The sequence below is a fragment of the Desmodus rotundus genome, chromosome 1 (genome assembly GCF_022682495.2).
Source record: "Desmodus rotundus isolate HL8 chromosome 1, HLdesRot8A.1, whole genome shotgun sequence".
Taxonomy (NCBI): Eukaryota; Metazoa; Chordata; class Mammalia; order Chiroptera; family Phyllostomidae; genus Desmodus; species Desmodus rotundus.
In genome coordinates this window covers 182820844-182832177 of record NC_071387.1, presented here as the reverse complement: position 1 = coordinate 182832177, position 11334 = coordinate 182820844, and the positions used below count along the sequence as shown (strand labels likewise).

The following is an 11334-nucleotide window of genomic DNA, read 5'->3' as shown; positions in this document are numbered from 1 at the left end:
CGACCAACAAGGTGCCTTTCTAGATCCTTTTCTAGATCATCTGACAATATTCAGCCTTTTCGCCAGGAAGGAGGCGTATTCAATAAGCTGAAGGCATGTGTAATCCCACCATAGACCACTGCCTATGCCCACGATGTGGTTAATGAGCTTTGGAGTACAGGCAGGGGTTCCCTTCTTCCAGGAGCCAGGATCATGATATTATTCTCCCTGACAATCAGCACTGATAGGACATTGGGAAACCAGTGCAGGCACATTATCCTGGCTCGCAGGAGCATCATTCATAACCCTGAGTTATTCATGCCCTTTAAATTCGGTGGATACACAAGACAGGCTGTTTTCCCTCTGCTACTTATCAATATGTTTGTTTATACATCCATCCCTCATAACCGTCAGCTCAATGAATTCGAGCAAGGGAACAGACCTATTGAACCAGCATTCAGATGGAGAACAACAATAACTACATTCACAGAGGGTCGCTAGAGCTCACCCCCTTTTGCCAGACTTTGTTAAATCACGCTGATTTAATTCAAGGAAGCTTTACACCTGCCCTGGCCCAAGCCACATGTGACCACCTAGCACTTGAAATGTGGCTAGAGCCACATGTCGAAATGATATTTTGAACCCATTGAGTTAAATAAATATATTATTGCAATTCACTTTTACCTGTGTCTTTGGACCTTAGTGTGGTTAGCAGAAAGTTCTCAATTACCTGTATGGCTCTCACAATGTTTCTGTTGAGCGGCGCTGCTCTCTAGACTTAAACCTGCTTTCTAAGTTACTCGTCTTTTTTCACATTTACTACCTGTCCTATACCAGTCTCTAAGCTCCACGTGGACCTGCATGGTTCACGGCTGCAACTTCAGTGCTGGCACTTAGTAAGTGTGCGGTCATCAGCTGCCCAACGAATGGCCTGAGTGAACGGACCCGCTCTGCATGGGATCAGGTAGGCAGGTTGGAAAGTACTGATCGCACGGGCCTCTCTCACCCAAAACCCCCGACGCAGCCGCTGGCTTTAGTAGCTGTGGATCGGTACACAGACACGCAACCAGGTAAGTGCAGGAGTTGAGGCCGAGGGGCGGGAAGTGAGGGGAGAGGGTCTATCTGACCTCTGGTTCGCCCCGCCCCTCCGCCCAACCTGGCGTCGGGCCGCGGTTGCCAGGCGACAGCCTAGCGGGCAGCCAGGGACTGGGCTCCCAGCGGGCAGGACCGTGTGCCACAGCCATAGGGGCTCTGACCGGAATGGCCGACGACGACGATGAGGAGGAGATCACCACGGACACGCTGCGGTGCAAGCCCCGGGCGCCGCCCATTTCGGCGCAGTCCGCCTTCAGTTACATCCCACCGCGACGCCACGATCCTAAGGAGCACAGCTACTACTACCGCCAGAGCAAGGTGCGCCTCGGGGAGGCTGCAGGGTGGGGACTCGGGAGGGGGTTGGGAGAGGGGAGATCAGGGCCGGACCGGAGGGATCGGGGACCTGGCCACTCTGCCAGGGAAGGGGCCTGGGGGCAGTGATCCATTTCAGGGCTAGGACTTTGGGGGCAGGTCTGCACAGGAGGGACAGGGCCCCGTATTGGGTGGACAGAGAGTATGGCCCCCAAGACCACCAAAGTAGATCCCCACTCCCCTGAGAGGGTGGGCAGGGGTGGAGCCTGGGGTGGGTTCCCGTTTAGCTAGGACAGGGGTTGGGGAACAGGGGGTGCGGAGTAGGAGTGGAGTTTTTCAGCAGGGGGGTAGCGCCATTTGAAGTGAGTTAGAGTCAAGTCCTCTTCAGGGAAAAACGGGAGGGCCACTGGGCTTCCAATACTACTACCACCACCGTCACCTCCGGCAACAGCCAGGTGACTCTCTGCCCAGAATCAGGAAGAGGGTCCCCTTTTGCTGGGGCAGTGGAGCGGGCGGAGGGGGGGGGCGCTCTCTGGGGGCTCTGGGGGCTGTCTGCAGAAGGCCCGGGATAGCCAGGGAACAGCCAGTGCCTGAAAGTCCTCCCCCAGTGACTGCCCTGTGGTCCCGGGCACGGAAACCCACCTGCAAACAGAAGACACGGGGGCAGAGCTGAACAGCCGCCTGCCAGCAGGGAGAGCGAGGCTGGGAGCGCTCTTCAGAGTCAGGCCTGGTCCTACCTGGCCAGCGCATGCTCCAGGAAAAGCCTGCGGGCCACCGTGCAGCTTAAGGAGGAAGAGAAGCCAAAGAAATGGAAACAAATCAGAACTTGTTGGGGTTCGTCTATTACTTTCTTTTGACTGTTTTTCCTTAATGTCTCCAGTGTCTTGCAGCTCTTTTTAATCATCATTACAAAGACACATTGATTGAAGACTCCTATCCTGCAGCGATAATGGGTGGCCCAGAGAGGGTTAATCAATGCCTGGGAGGAATGGTGCCTTTCCCTCAGGGTGTACAATGTGTGCCCACAAAATCCTCCTCCTTTGGCTCCTTCCCACCCACAATCCATGCAGCACAAAGGAATCACCATTCGCATCAGAACGGCACACATGTGGGTACTTGCCATGCGTGAAATGTAAGAGAACTCACGTTGTTAGGAGCTGAGCCTTACAAAGAGAACCGGGAGTTTCTAGTTTAGACGATTGGTAAGAGTTGAATTGTGTCCTCCTAAAATTCTTGTTAGAGTCCTAAGTCCCAGCACCTCAGAATATGACCTTGTTTGGAGAAAGGCAATCAAATTAAAGCAAGGTCAGCAGAATGGGCCTAATTCAGTAGGACTTGTGTCCCTATAAAAAGGGGGAAATCTGGACAAACAGAGATGCATAGAAGGAAGATGATGTGACAGCTGGGGAGAAGACAGCCTTCTACATGGAAAGAGGCGTGGAACAGATTCACCCTCTCAGCTTCAGAAGGAAGCAACCCTGCCGACACCTTCATCTCAGAGTTCTGGCCTCCAGAACTGTGACACGATACATTTCTGATGTTAAGCCAGCCCAGTCTAGGTATTTGGTTTTGGCAGCCTGAGCAAATTAACACATAAACCTCAGCCCGGAGGATTTCTTGTATCTGTTAGCACCTCTCTGCTTAGCTTTGAGCAGTGTGGAAGGGCACAGGACAAGACGAGAAAGAGGACATGTGCGGTGTGTCTGTCTTTGCAGCCCTGTTTACTGACTCTCCCAGGCTTGAATAGGCACCAGGGACTGAGACAGGAGAACAGTTATTCTTAACCTCATTGTCACCCTGGACCTCATGTTTTTTCCTCCAATGAGCAATATGTCTTGAAAGAATTTCTATCTGTACATAATTTTATTTGTTAAATGAATTTTACATTTTAAGCATGCAAAACTTATATCATTGTCAATTAATTCATGATTCATGGACGACATTAATGTACAGCATGAGAGAAGCAGCCAAAGAGCAAGGAGTCTTGATGTTTTAAGTTGGTCTATATTGTTTTATTGAGAGAATATAAACTTTGACTTATTGATCTATGAAGAGATTTATAATACATCATTTTATGTGTATCTTTGAGAGGTCTTATTAATTACCATCTTGAAGCTATTGGGAAATAAGATAAAAGACCAAGCAGATGGAGGCCAAGGTACATATTTATCATCAAAGTGGTCCAGAAGTGTGCCCTTTAATGCAGAGGTCAGCACATGAAGACCCCTGAGTCAAATATGTCCTGCTGCCCGTTTTAATAAAGTTTTATTAGAACAGAGCCACAGGCCCATTGGTTTAGTACTGTCTGTGGCTGCCACACAGAGTCCAGTAGTATCGGCAGACACCATGTGACCTGAAAGCGTAAAATAGCGACTATCTTTCCCTTTCCAGAAAACATTTGCCAAACCCTGCTTTGATGTATTACTGCCTCTGGAAGCTCGGGCGGGTCTTAGAACAAAGTAATGCAAAGTAGATATTGAGAAAAAAACTTGAGTGCAGTTTTGATAGCAGGGGCACAGGCAAATTCAAGTCCTGAGGCCTTTCGTGTCACATGAAGAAAACGATGCAACAGAAATGCGAGCACTTAAGTAAAATCCTCTTGGAGATTGTCTGAACTGGCACTTCATCGGCTGCAGGACTCCAGAAACGATTCTCTGACCTTGAGATCATTTGGACTAAAGAGGGTGAACTGTATCACAGATTTGCAGAGTACTCAGCTGCCTCTAAATTTGTAAATAATTCCAGGCCCCACTCAAAATTGAGAAAAAACATTGCAGAATGAACTCTCAAGTCAATTAGCACGTAACACACTTAGAGGCACATCAGTAACGCAGTCAAGGAATCTGGGTAGAAATATTCGCTTCGTGTTCCTAGCTGTGTGGAATGCCCAAGTCACAAACCCTCGTCTCACTTTGCCCATCTATGAAACAGAGATCAGACAGTACTGAGTGCATGGAGTTCTTACACGAACAAATGTAATTAATGGTACAGAGCGGCATATGGTAAGCCCAGTGTATGCGGAACATTACTGTTTGTTTTTGTGAGTGATTATTAGGGTTTTCTTTCACCGAGGTTGGTTCCGGGGCCAGTGTCTTAGCCCCACCCTCATCCATGGTCTGAGATTAACACAGTGAGGCAGGGAATCTGAGAGGGGGTTTCTAGCTCCCCCTGGCACAGGGAGCCCACAGGTATAGCTCTATCAATGCAGCACACGTATCTGAAGCCCCAGTAACGCCCTGGTCTAAAGGCAGATTTGTCATCTCAGGCTGCCAACTACAATGCCATCAACCGCTGTCCTGCTCCCTAGGGGGCTCTAGCGGTATGGGCTTTCCCTATAAAATGTTGTTTCAAGGGCAGCAAAGCAAATTCAATTCAATGGTGGTTTTAAATTACCTTTTTTTTCTGCCTTGTGCAACATTTCTGCTCCTGAAATGGAAAAGCTAAGTCAGAGGAGAATGGCCTTTTATGAAGGGTTTGATTAAATTTCTCGGTCTAAAAGCTATATTAAAAAAAAAAAAATCCTGGAGTGGTTTTAGAATATGCTTTCTCTCGTGCTAAGGTGAATTGTGGATAGTCCTATTTTGAGTGAAACTTTGCTTAGAAAGCCCCAATTTAGCTTTGGTGGGATTAGCCAGCTTTCCTTCTAGGTATGTGGTGGGGACACAGGGACTAGGGGCTGCCAGTTTCTTTCCCCTCCTGACGACTGAATTCCCCTTCCCACACACAGCCAAGCACTTTGTAAATATGATGATGCGTGTTGACTGTCCAGACGTGCAAATGGGAATCTCTGGAGGGCTGTGCCAGTGTCCAGTGTCTAGGGGGTGGGCCGTAAGAGCTCCCTCTAGCCCCTTGTGTGTGTAGCCTCTTCCCCCTTAGGCACCAAGCACACCTGCCCCACACACTCGGCCACTCCTAGGGGCTATGGAGGACAGGTAAGCTGCACTGCTGTTGCTGCTCTACCTGCAAAAATCTGGGAAAGTTTTCCTGTGGTGTCCTGCAGACTACATGGCTTCCAATCCAAATGCGTACAAGGGAATGACAGCATGACCGCCCCAATGTACACTTTTTCCTTTTTCCCTGTGTTCCCCCCTTGGCACCTGTTAGTATTTATTCTATTAAATATTTTACTTAGTTATGTTGTGGGGGGGGTTTCCCCATAAAATATAAGCTCACAAGGGCAGGGGTTATTTTTATCCTCAGCAAACCAAACAGTGCCTGTCTCACAGTTGGTGCTTTATAAATACCTGCTGCATGAATGCATAAGGGATGAATAAATGATATGCAAACATTTTATTATTTTTTCCTGAAATGACTCAGTATTTTTTTTATTGTTTTTCAAGTATAGTTGTCTCCACTTTCCCCATCCCCTCCCTCCCCATCCCACCCATCCCTGCCTGATATGCAAACATTTTAAAGCAAAAAAACAAGTCACTGATTTACAGGATTACCCTTTTAGACTAAATAAATGTTTCTTTGTGAATTATCTGCTGTGTGGTTACCCTTGACCTTGCTCCCCTGTGCAGGGGTCGAAATTGGGAATTGACTGTGGCATTTCTCTCACATCTTAGGTTAGCTGTGTTTTCACTGTTTAGTGACCAGTTTAAGGTGAGGGAAGCAGGGCTGAATGTCTTCCTCCTGGGCAGGTAGATTCTAGGAAGGGGGAGGAAGAAGTGAGGAAAGAGGCCATGTGCACCCTGGTGGAAGTCCTTCCTCATGCCAGGAAACAGCAGGAGTGGGGGATAAATGTTCCTACCAGTCATAACCACCTGTGTGAGCATTTGGTGCACATCTTCCCATTGTGTGTATATGAATGTGGTGATACGTGTCTAACTTTGTTTTATGAGAACATGTTCCACACATGGAAGATCGCAAAACTGTACAATATATACAAAGGGACCTCCCCAAAACCCAGAGTTATCTTCTGGAGGGAAGGCCCCTTGTGCAACAGTACAGGATTACCCCACTAGGTGAGTGTTCTAGGAACCCACTTGTGTCAGTGTGCCAGCTGGCATTGTTGTGAGAGGCTGCGTTCAGCTTCAGTGAATTTTTCTTAAGACTCTTTCAACACGTTTGCCCATTTCATGATGAGTGATTTACTAGCAGATCTGCCCACACCACGCTGAGTATTTAGCATTTTTTGACTAGAAAACAGCATGACCCCCATGCCCCACCCTCCACATTCACCAGATCTCACCTTGAGCAACTTATTTTTGTTTCCCTGGATGAAAAAAGTCCTTGAAAAGAAACATTTTGCTGATGTGGAAGAGGTGAAACAAAAAAATGGCAGAAGCACTGAAAGTCATCAAAATTGATGAGTTCAAAAACTGGTTTGAACAGTGGGGAGAAAAACATCTCGCTAAGTGTATTGCATCAAATGGAGAGTACTTTGAAGGTGACTGAAGTTTAAATGTAAGAATAAATACATGATTTTTTATAAATCAATTCTGTTTTGGGAGAGTCTCCCCTCCTATATGTTTACAGTTTGCTCTTCTCATTTAATAATATATCTTAGACATTTTTTTCAAAATTATCCCCATTTAAGGAGTATAATAAGCAAGTGACACAAGAAAAAAAAAAGGTATTTTCCCCAATATAGTTGACGAAGAGGAAAATGTAAGATTAGGTTTGAGCATCAGCCCCCTTGGATGGCCCTTTCTTCCTGTGATGTGAATTGCTGGGGGCAGGGAGCAGGTGGGGGGCTGTTATTAACAGATGAGGGAAGAAAACTGGCACCAGCATCACGAAGTCTCCTCTTGGCAACGAGTGGGGCAGACAGACTGACACGGAACTCTGACCCAGAGCACAGCTCCAGGATGAAGCGGACACAAGGTCCCAGGGAGGAGTTCGTTCGCTCCAACTAGACCGTGAAGTCAGCGCGTTCCAGTGCTCTGCTCTGGGCAGCCACTGCCAGTGACAGATGGACTTAAAGTAGTAAAACTGAGGCCTTACCAAGCCTGCTGACAATATGGTTCTCATGAAATGGATAAAATATCCAGATGATTAGAAAAGTCATAAAAATGTCCAAAACTCGTGATCTTAGTGCAGCAGAGAGGAAACAGAATCTTTGCCACAGACAAACCAAAGAGAAGAGTTGAGTATTTTCTTTTTAAAAAAGTGAACATTATGTCCTTGACAAACTACAGTCCTTTTCAGATACAGAGTTTTGAATGATTTTAAAATTAATGGAAATATCTGCATCAAGCTTCATACACTGCTAAACTGCCAAGAAGCGCCGGATTTATCAGAAGTATAATGAGGCCCTTAAGAAGCAGAGGTACCGCTTTGAACCACGTTGAGAACTTTCAGTTGAAAAGTAGGTCGCACAGCTCTAGACAGGCAGAGAGTACCTAAAAGCCTCAAGATGAAAAAGAGGTAACAGTGCAAAGGCCCATGAGAGAGGAAATGGGAGGAGCCCATTCATAGGCTCATTACTGTATTGGGCAGTAAAGGAATGGTGGGTTGTCATGCCATGGAAACAAACGACCCTGAACCCCAAGTCCTAACCAGTGGAGTGTTGGAGCCTGCTCCTAGTGACAACAGAGAGCCGATTTTTAGCATCTCTTTGAATTCTTGGCATTCAGTAGGAAGCCTAAAATTGGCCATGATGGGAGTGTTTACACCACAGAAATCAGAAAAGACTTACAGGTCTCATTTCTCCAGTGAGCAGGTAGTTAACACAAGCACACCACTGGCCATAGCGTATGAACATAACTTAGTGAAAGTGTGTTTCTCACATGTAGCCCAACACGTCTGTTTCTCCCCTGGCACTGACCCTTCATACAGTGACGGGGGGAACCAGGCTTCTCCTTTGTAGTAGGTCCACTATTGCCAAGCCTGGGAATCTTTGGGACTTTGCAGCCTTTTACTGGATCCCCTGAATTTGCTACCCAGAGAGTAACGGGAGAGCACATGGACTGCAGGAGGTTTTCTTGTAGAAGGTGGTGTTCATTGGTTTTACCCACATCCCCTGGCCAGAGCTGGTCCCCTGACCCCAGACTAATTGTGATGTCTTCTGTTTGTTCTGGAGGCGGAAATGCATTTGGTTAGCACCTAGTGTTGCCCCTGCCCAATGACCACAGAACAATATATTAATTTCCTTTCTCTTGTTTCCCTCTTCCTCACAGAATATAACTGGTTTAAGTGTACAGTGGGAGTTCATTTATATTTAAAGTAGTCTGAAAGGGAGGAGAAAATAAAGGACTTGAGTCCCTGTTTATTCAAAATCTGACCCCACTAATTTGTCTGGGAGGAGGAGAGCTTCCAAGGTTGGGAGAAGGCGCTGGGCATAATAAAAGCCCACGACCCCAGAGACGCCCCTTTGTGCCCCCAAATGCCAGTGAGATGATGATCTGGGTTTGCAGCTGGAGGATTTGAGGCAGTTGGCTCTTGGCTGGAGAAACGGAAATGACTTACAAGGTGAAGATTTGTCAGCTAACACATGGATTTCTTTTCCTTTTATTAGGTACCAAATAAGGCAGATTTAATTTTGTATGGAGAAAAAGTTGGTAGGAAAAACTGGAGATATTACAGATAATGGTTCTGTTAACAAGATCAAACATCAGAGCAGGGTGTGTATTTTATATATATGTTGGAAATGTATGTGTATATTGTAGATATGGACACGTATAATATATAGCAAATATATATTCATATATGTATATGAGTTACAATTGTTTGAGCTACTACGTATGATTGAAGAAAATATTTCCTTCTCTTTAGGGAGGGATTTGCATGTAGAACGATTGCCTATTGGCTGGTAACTTAATGAATAACTTCTCTTTGGTTATATTGTCCTAGTATCCAGGTAGTATTCATTTTTCAAAGCTGCACAAGCTAATTGTTGAAAATTTGAGAAATACAAGAAAAGGAGAATTTAAGGAGAAAACATATTGAGTGTATTATTATGTTAAGGTTCGCTGGAGTCTGAGTGAGTGAGAGGAACATGTCTGTGAAGGAGGGACCTGTAATATTGGGAGGACAAGCGCCCTTGGAGACGCCCCTGCCCCGCTGCCTCTCAGCAACCCACTGTGGCTGGCAGAGTCTGGCCTCCCTGCTCTGGCCACTGGTTTTGCTTGTGGGGTGACCTTCCCCAGCACCCATCAGTGCAATGGGGACACTATATGTTTCTCTCCGGGGGAGAGATGGCTTCCAAGCTCCATGATGTATCAGTGGCTCAGCCTGCTAATAAACCCACAGCATTTTTTTTCTCTTGCTATTCTAAGACAGGGATCATTTCCCTCTATGACTGTGTTTTTAAGAAGAAGTCAGGATATAATCAGAAATTGCACCGAGATGACAGAGAACACGCCAAAAATCTGGGACTTCATGTTAATGAGGAGGTAACACTAAAGATATTAATAGCCATTGATAGATTAACTGTGTGTGTGCATGTATTTAATTTGTGTCTGTGCCTCTCCTTCGTGCTGCTCTCTTTTATTTTACTGTGACTAGAAGCTAAGAGTACGCTACTGTTATAGCTCCCTCCATTCTGTCATGTTGCTGTGTATTTTGATGACTGTCCTGATCTATAGAATTTAACAGTTTAATGGAAGCAAAACTAAGAAGTCCTTTAACAGATAAAATACGGTTTTGCTTAACCTCTGAGTCCAGGCTGTCATAGTTCTTTTAGGGACATTGCATTTCAGGGATGAAACCATACAGGCAAGGGGTTGGGAGATGAGGAAGGGTTTGGAAAGGCAGAGGATGCTGGGGAAGATGAAGGAGTCACTACGGGGATGTGCACCTGGGAAAAGAAAGAAGTTGGGAAAAGATAGAAAAGAATAGAAAAGATAGAAAAGGCAGGCAGGAGCAGGGTGGAGAGAGAAGAGGGGAAGGATCATGAACTTGAAGTCACAGGGAATCTGGAGCCCAGTGAAAGATCTTTGCCTTTCCTCTGAAGGACTTGAGGACTCCAGAAGGCTGTGGGCAGAGGGACAGGGCCTGACATAGTTAAGAGGTCCCCCTGGCATCAGTGTGGAGTAGCCCACAAGAATCCCAGGCTGAGATGATGCAGGTGTGTAGGTGACTCAGGCAGAATCTGCTTCCAGATCCCAGCCAAGGGATGGGTGAGCCATGCGGATGAAGGGGGCGTGTGTACCGACCTGAGTGTTCTGATGCCCCGACAGGAGTGGGAGAGGCCGGTCGGGGTGCTGACGTCTTCTGTCTATGGCCGCCGTATCCATCAGCCAGTGGAGCCTCTGAACCGGGACCATGGCCGCGCCAACCACGTGAAGGCCGACTTCTACAGGAAGAATGACATCGCTAGCATTAAGGAGCCGGGCTTTGGGCACATTTCTCCAGCCTGACGCCCTCCCTGTGGCCCGAAGGGTGTGCTGGCAAGGCAAGTGAAGTTCACTGAGGGCTGGCACACAGGCCTTATTTCCCTTTCATGGGCTCTAGGAGCCGGGCTTGACAGTGGGAAGGATGGCACAGTAGCCTCTCTCCCTCAGGGTGCCTTGGCGGAGACCCTGGCCAAACACCCGTAATACTTAGGAGGATCATCTAGTGTGTGACAGTTTTCACGTGAAATTATTTCAGAGGAAATGATGCTGGAGACTGTGAGCACCTGAATAAAATGAAAACTTTGTTCTCACTTGATAGCGGTTGGCTTAATTTTTCCCATGCTGTGTACAAGTGTTCCTGAGGGAGGCGCTCACGGGAGCAGTGTGCAGGCACTTTCATAACGGTTATGGAAACCACTACTTCCTGATCCTCACATCGTCCTTTCCCCAAGAAGAGATATGATGAAATTGCCTTTCCGTACAGTTAAACTCTAGATACCACAACACTTTTCCCTCAGAGGTCTGAGCCACCAAAAGCAGAGTTTTGCACAATTGAGGTCAAAAGTTCTAAAAGGGTTGGGTGGCCTCAGTGGCCAGCAATGTCCTTGTCACTCCTCAGGGGTGAAGCCATCAGGGGCCACAGGGAGAGACTGGACTTTAGTGTTCG

At 46.9% G+C, this 11334-nt stretch overlaps 1 protein-coding gene across 1 annotated transcript; it reads left to right on the top strand.

Annotated features, from left to right (window-relative positions):
- The first annotated feature begins 1160 nt into the window (after window positions 1-1160).
- On the top strand, window positions 1161-10978 carry CFAP90 (cilia and flagella associated protein 90). The gene is made up of 3 exons (XM_024578631.3): window positions 1161-1392; window positions 9609-9725; window positions 10512-10978. Exons 1-3 carry the CDS (start codon window positions 1240-1242, stop codon window positions 10689-10691), a joined length of 450 nt encoding a protein of 149 aa, XP_024434399.2. The 5' UTR covers window positions 1161-1239; the 3' UTR covers window positions 10692-10978.
- The last annotated feature ends 356 nt before the right edge of the window (window positions 10979-11334 follow it).

Excerpts from the sequence above, each read along its gene's own strand:
- CFAP90 (XM_024578631.3), top strand. The coding sequence starts at position 1,240 with ATGGCCGACGACGACGATGAGGAGGAGATCACCACGGACACGCTGCGG. Across the intron at positions 1,393-9,608 it reads ACTACTACCGCCAGAGCAAG|ACAGGGATCATTTCCCTCTA; the intron begins GTGCGCCTCGGG and ends TGCTATTCTAAG. Across the intron at positions 9,726-10,511 it reads GACTTCATGTTAATGAGGAG|GAGTGGGAGAGGCCGGTCGG; the intron begins GTAACACTAAAG and ends ATGCCCCGACAG.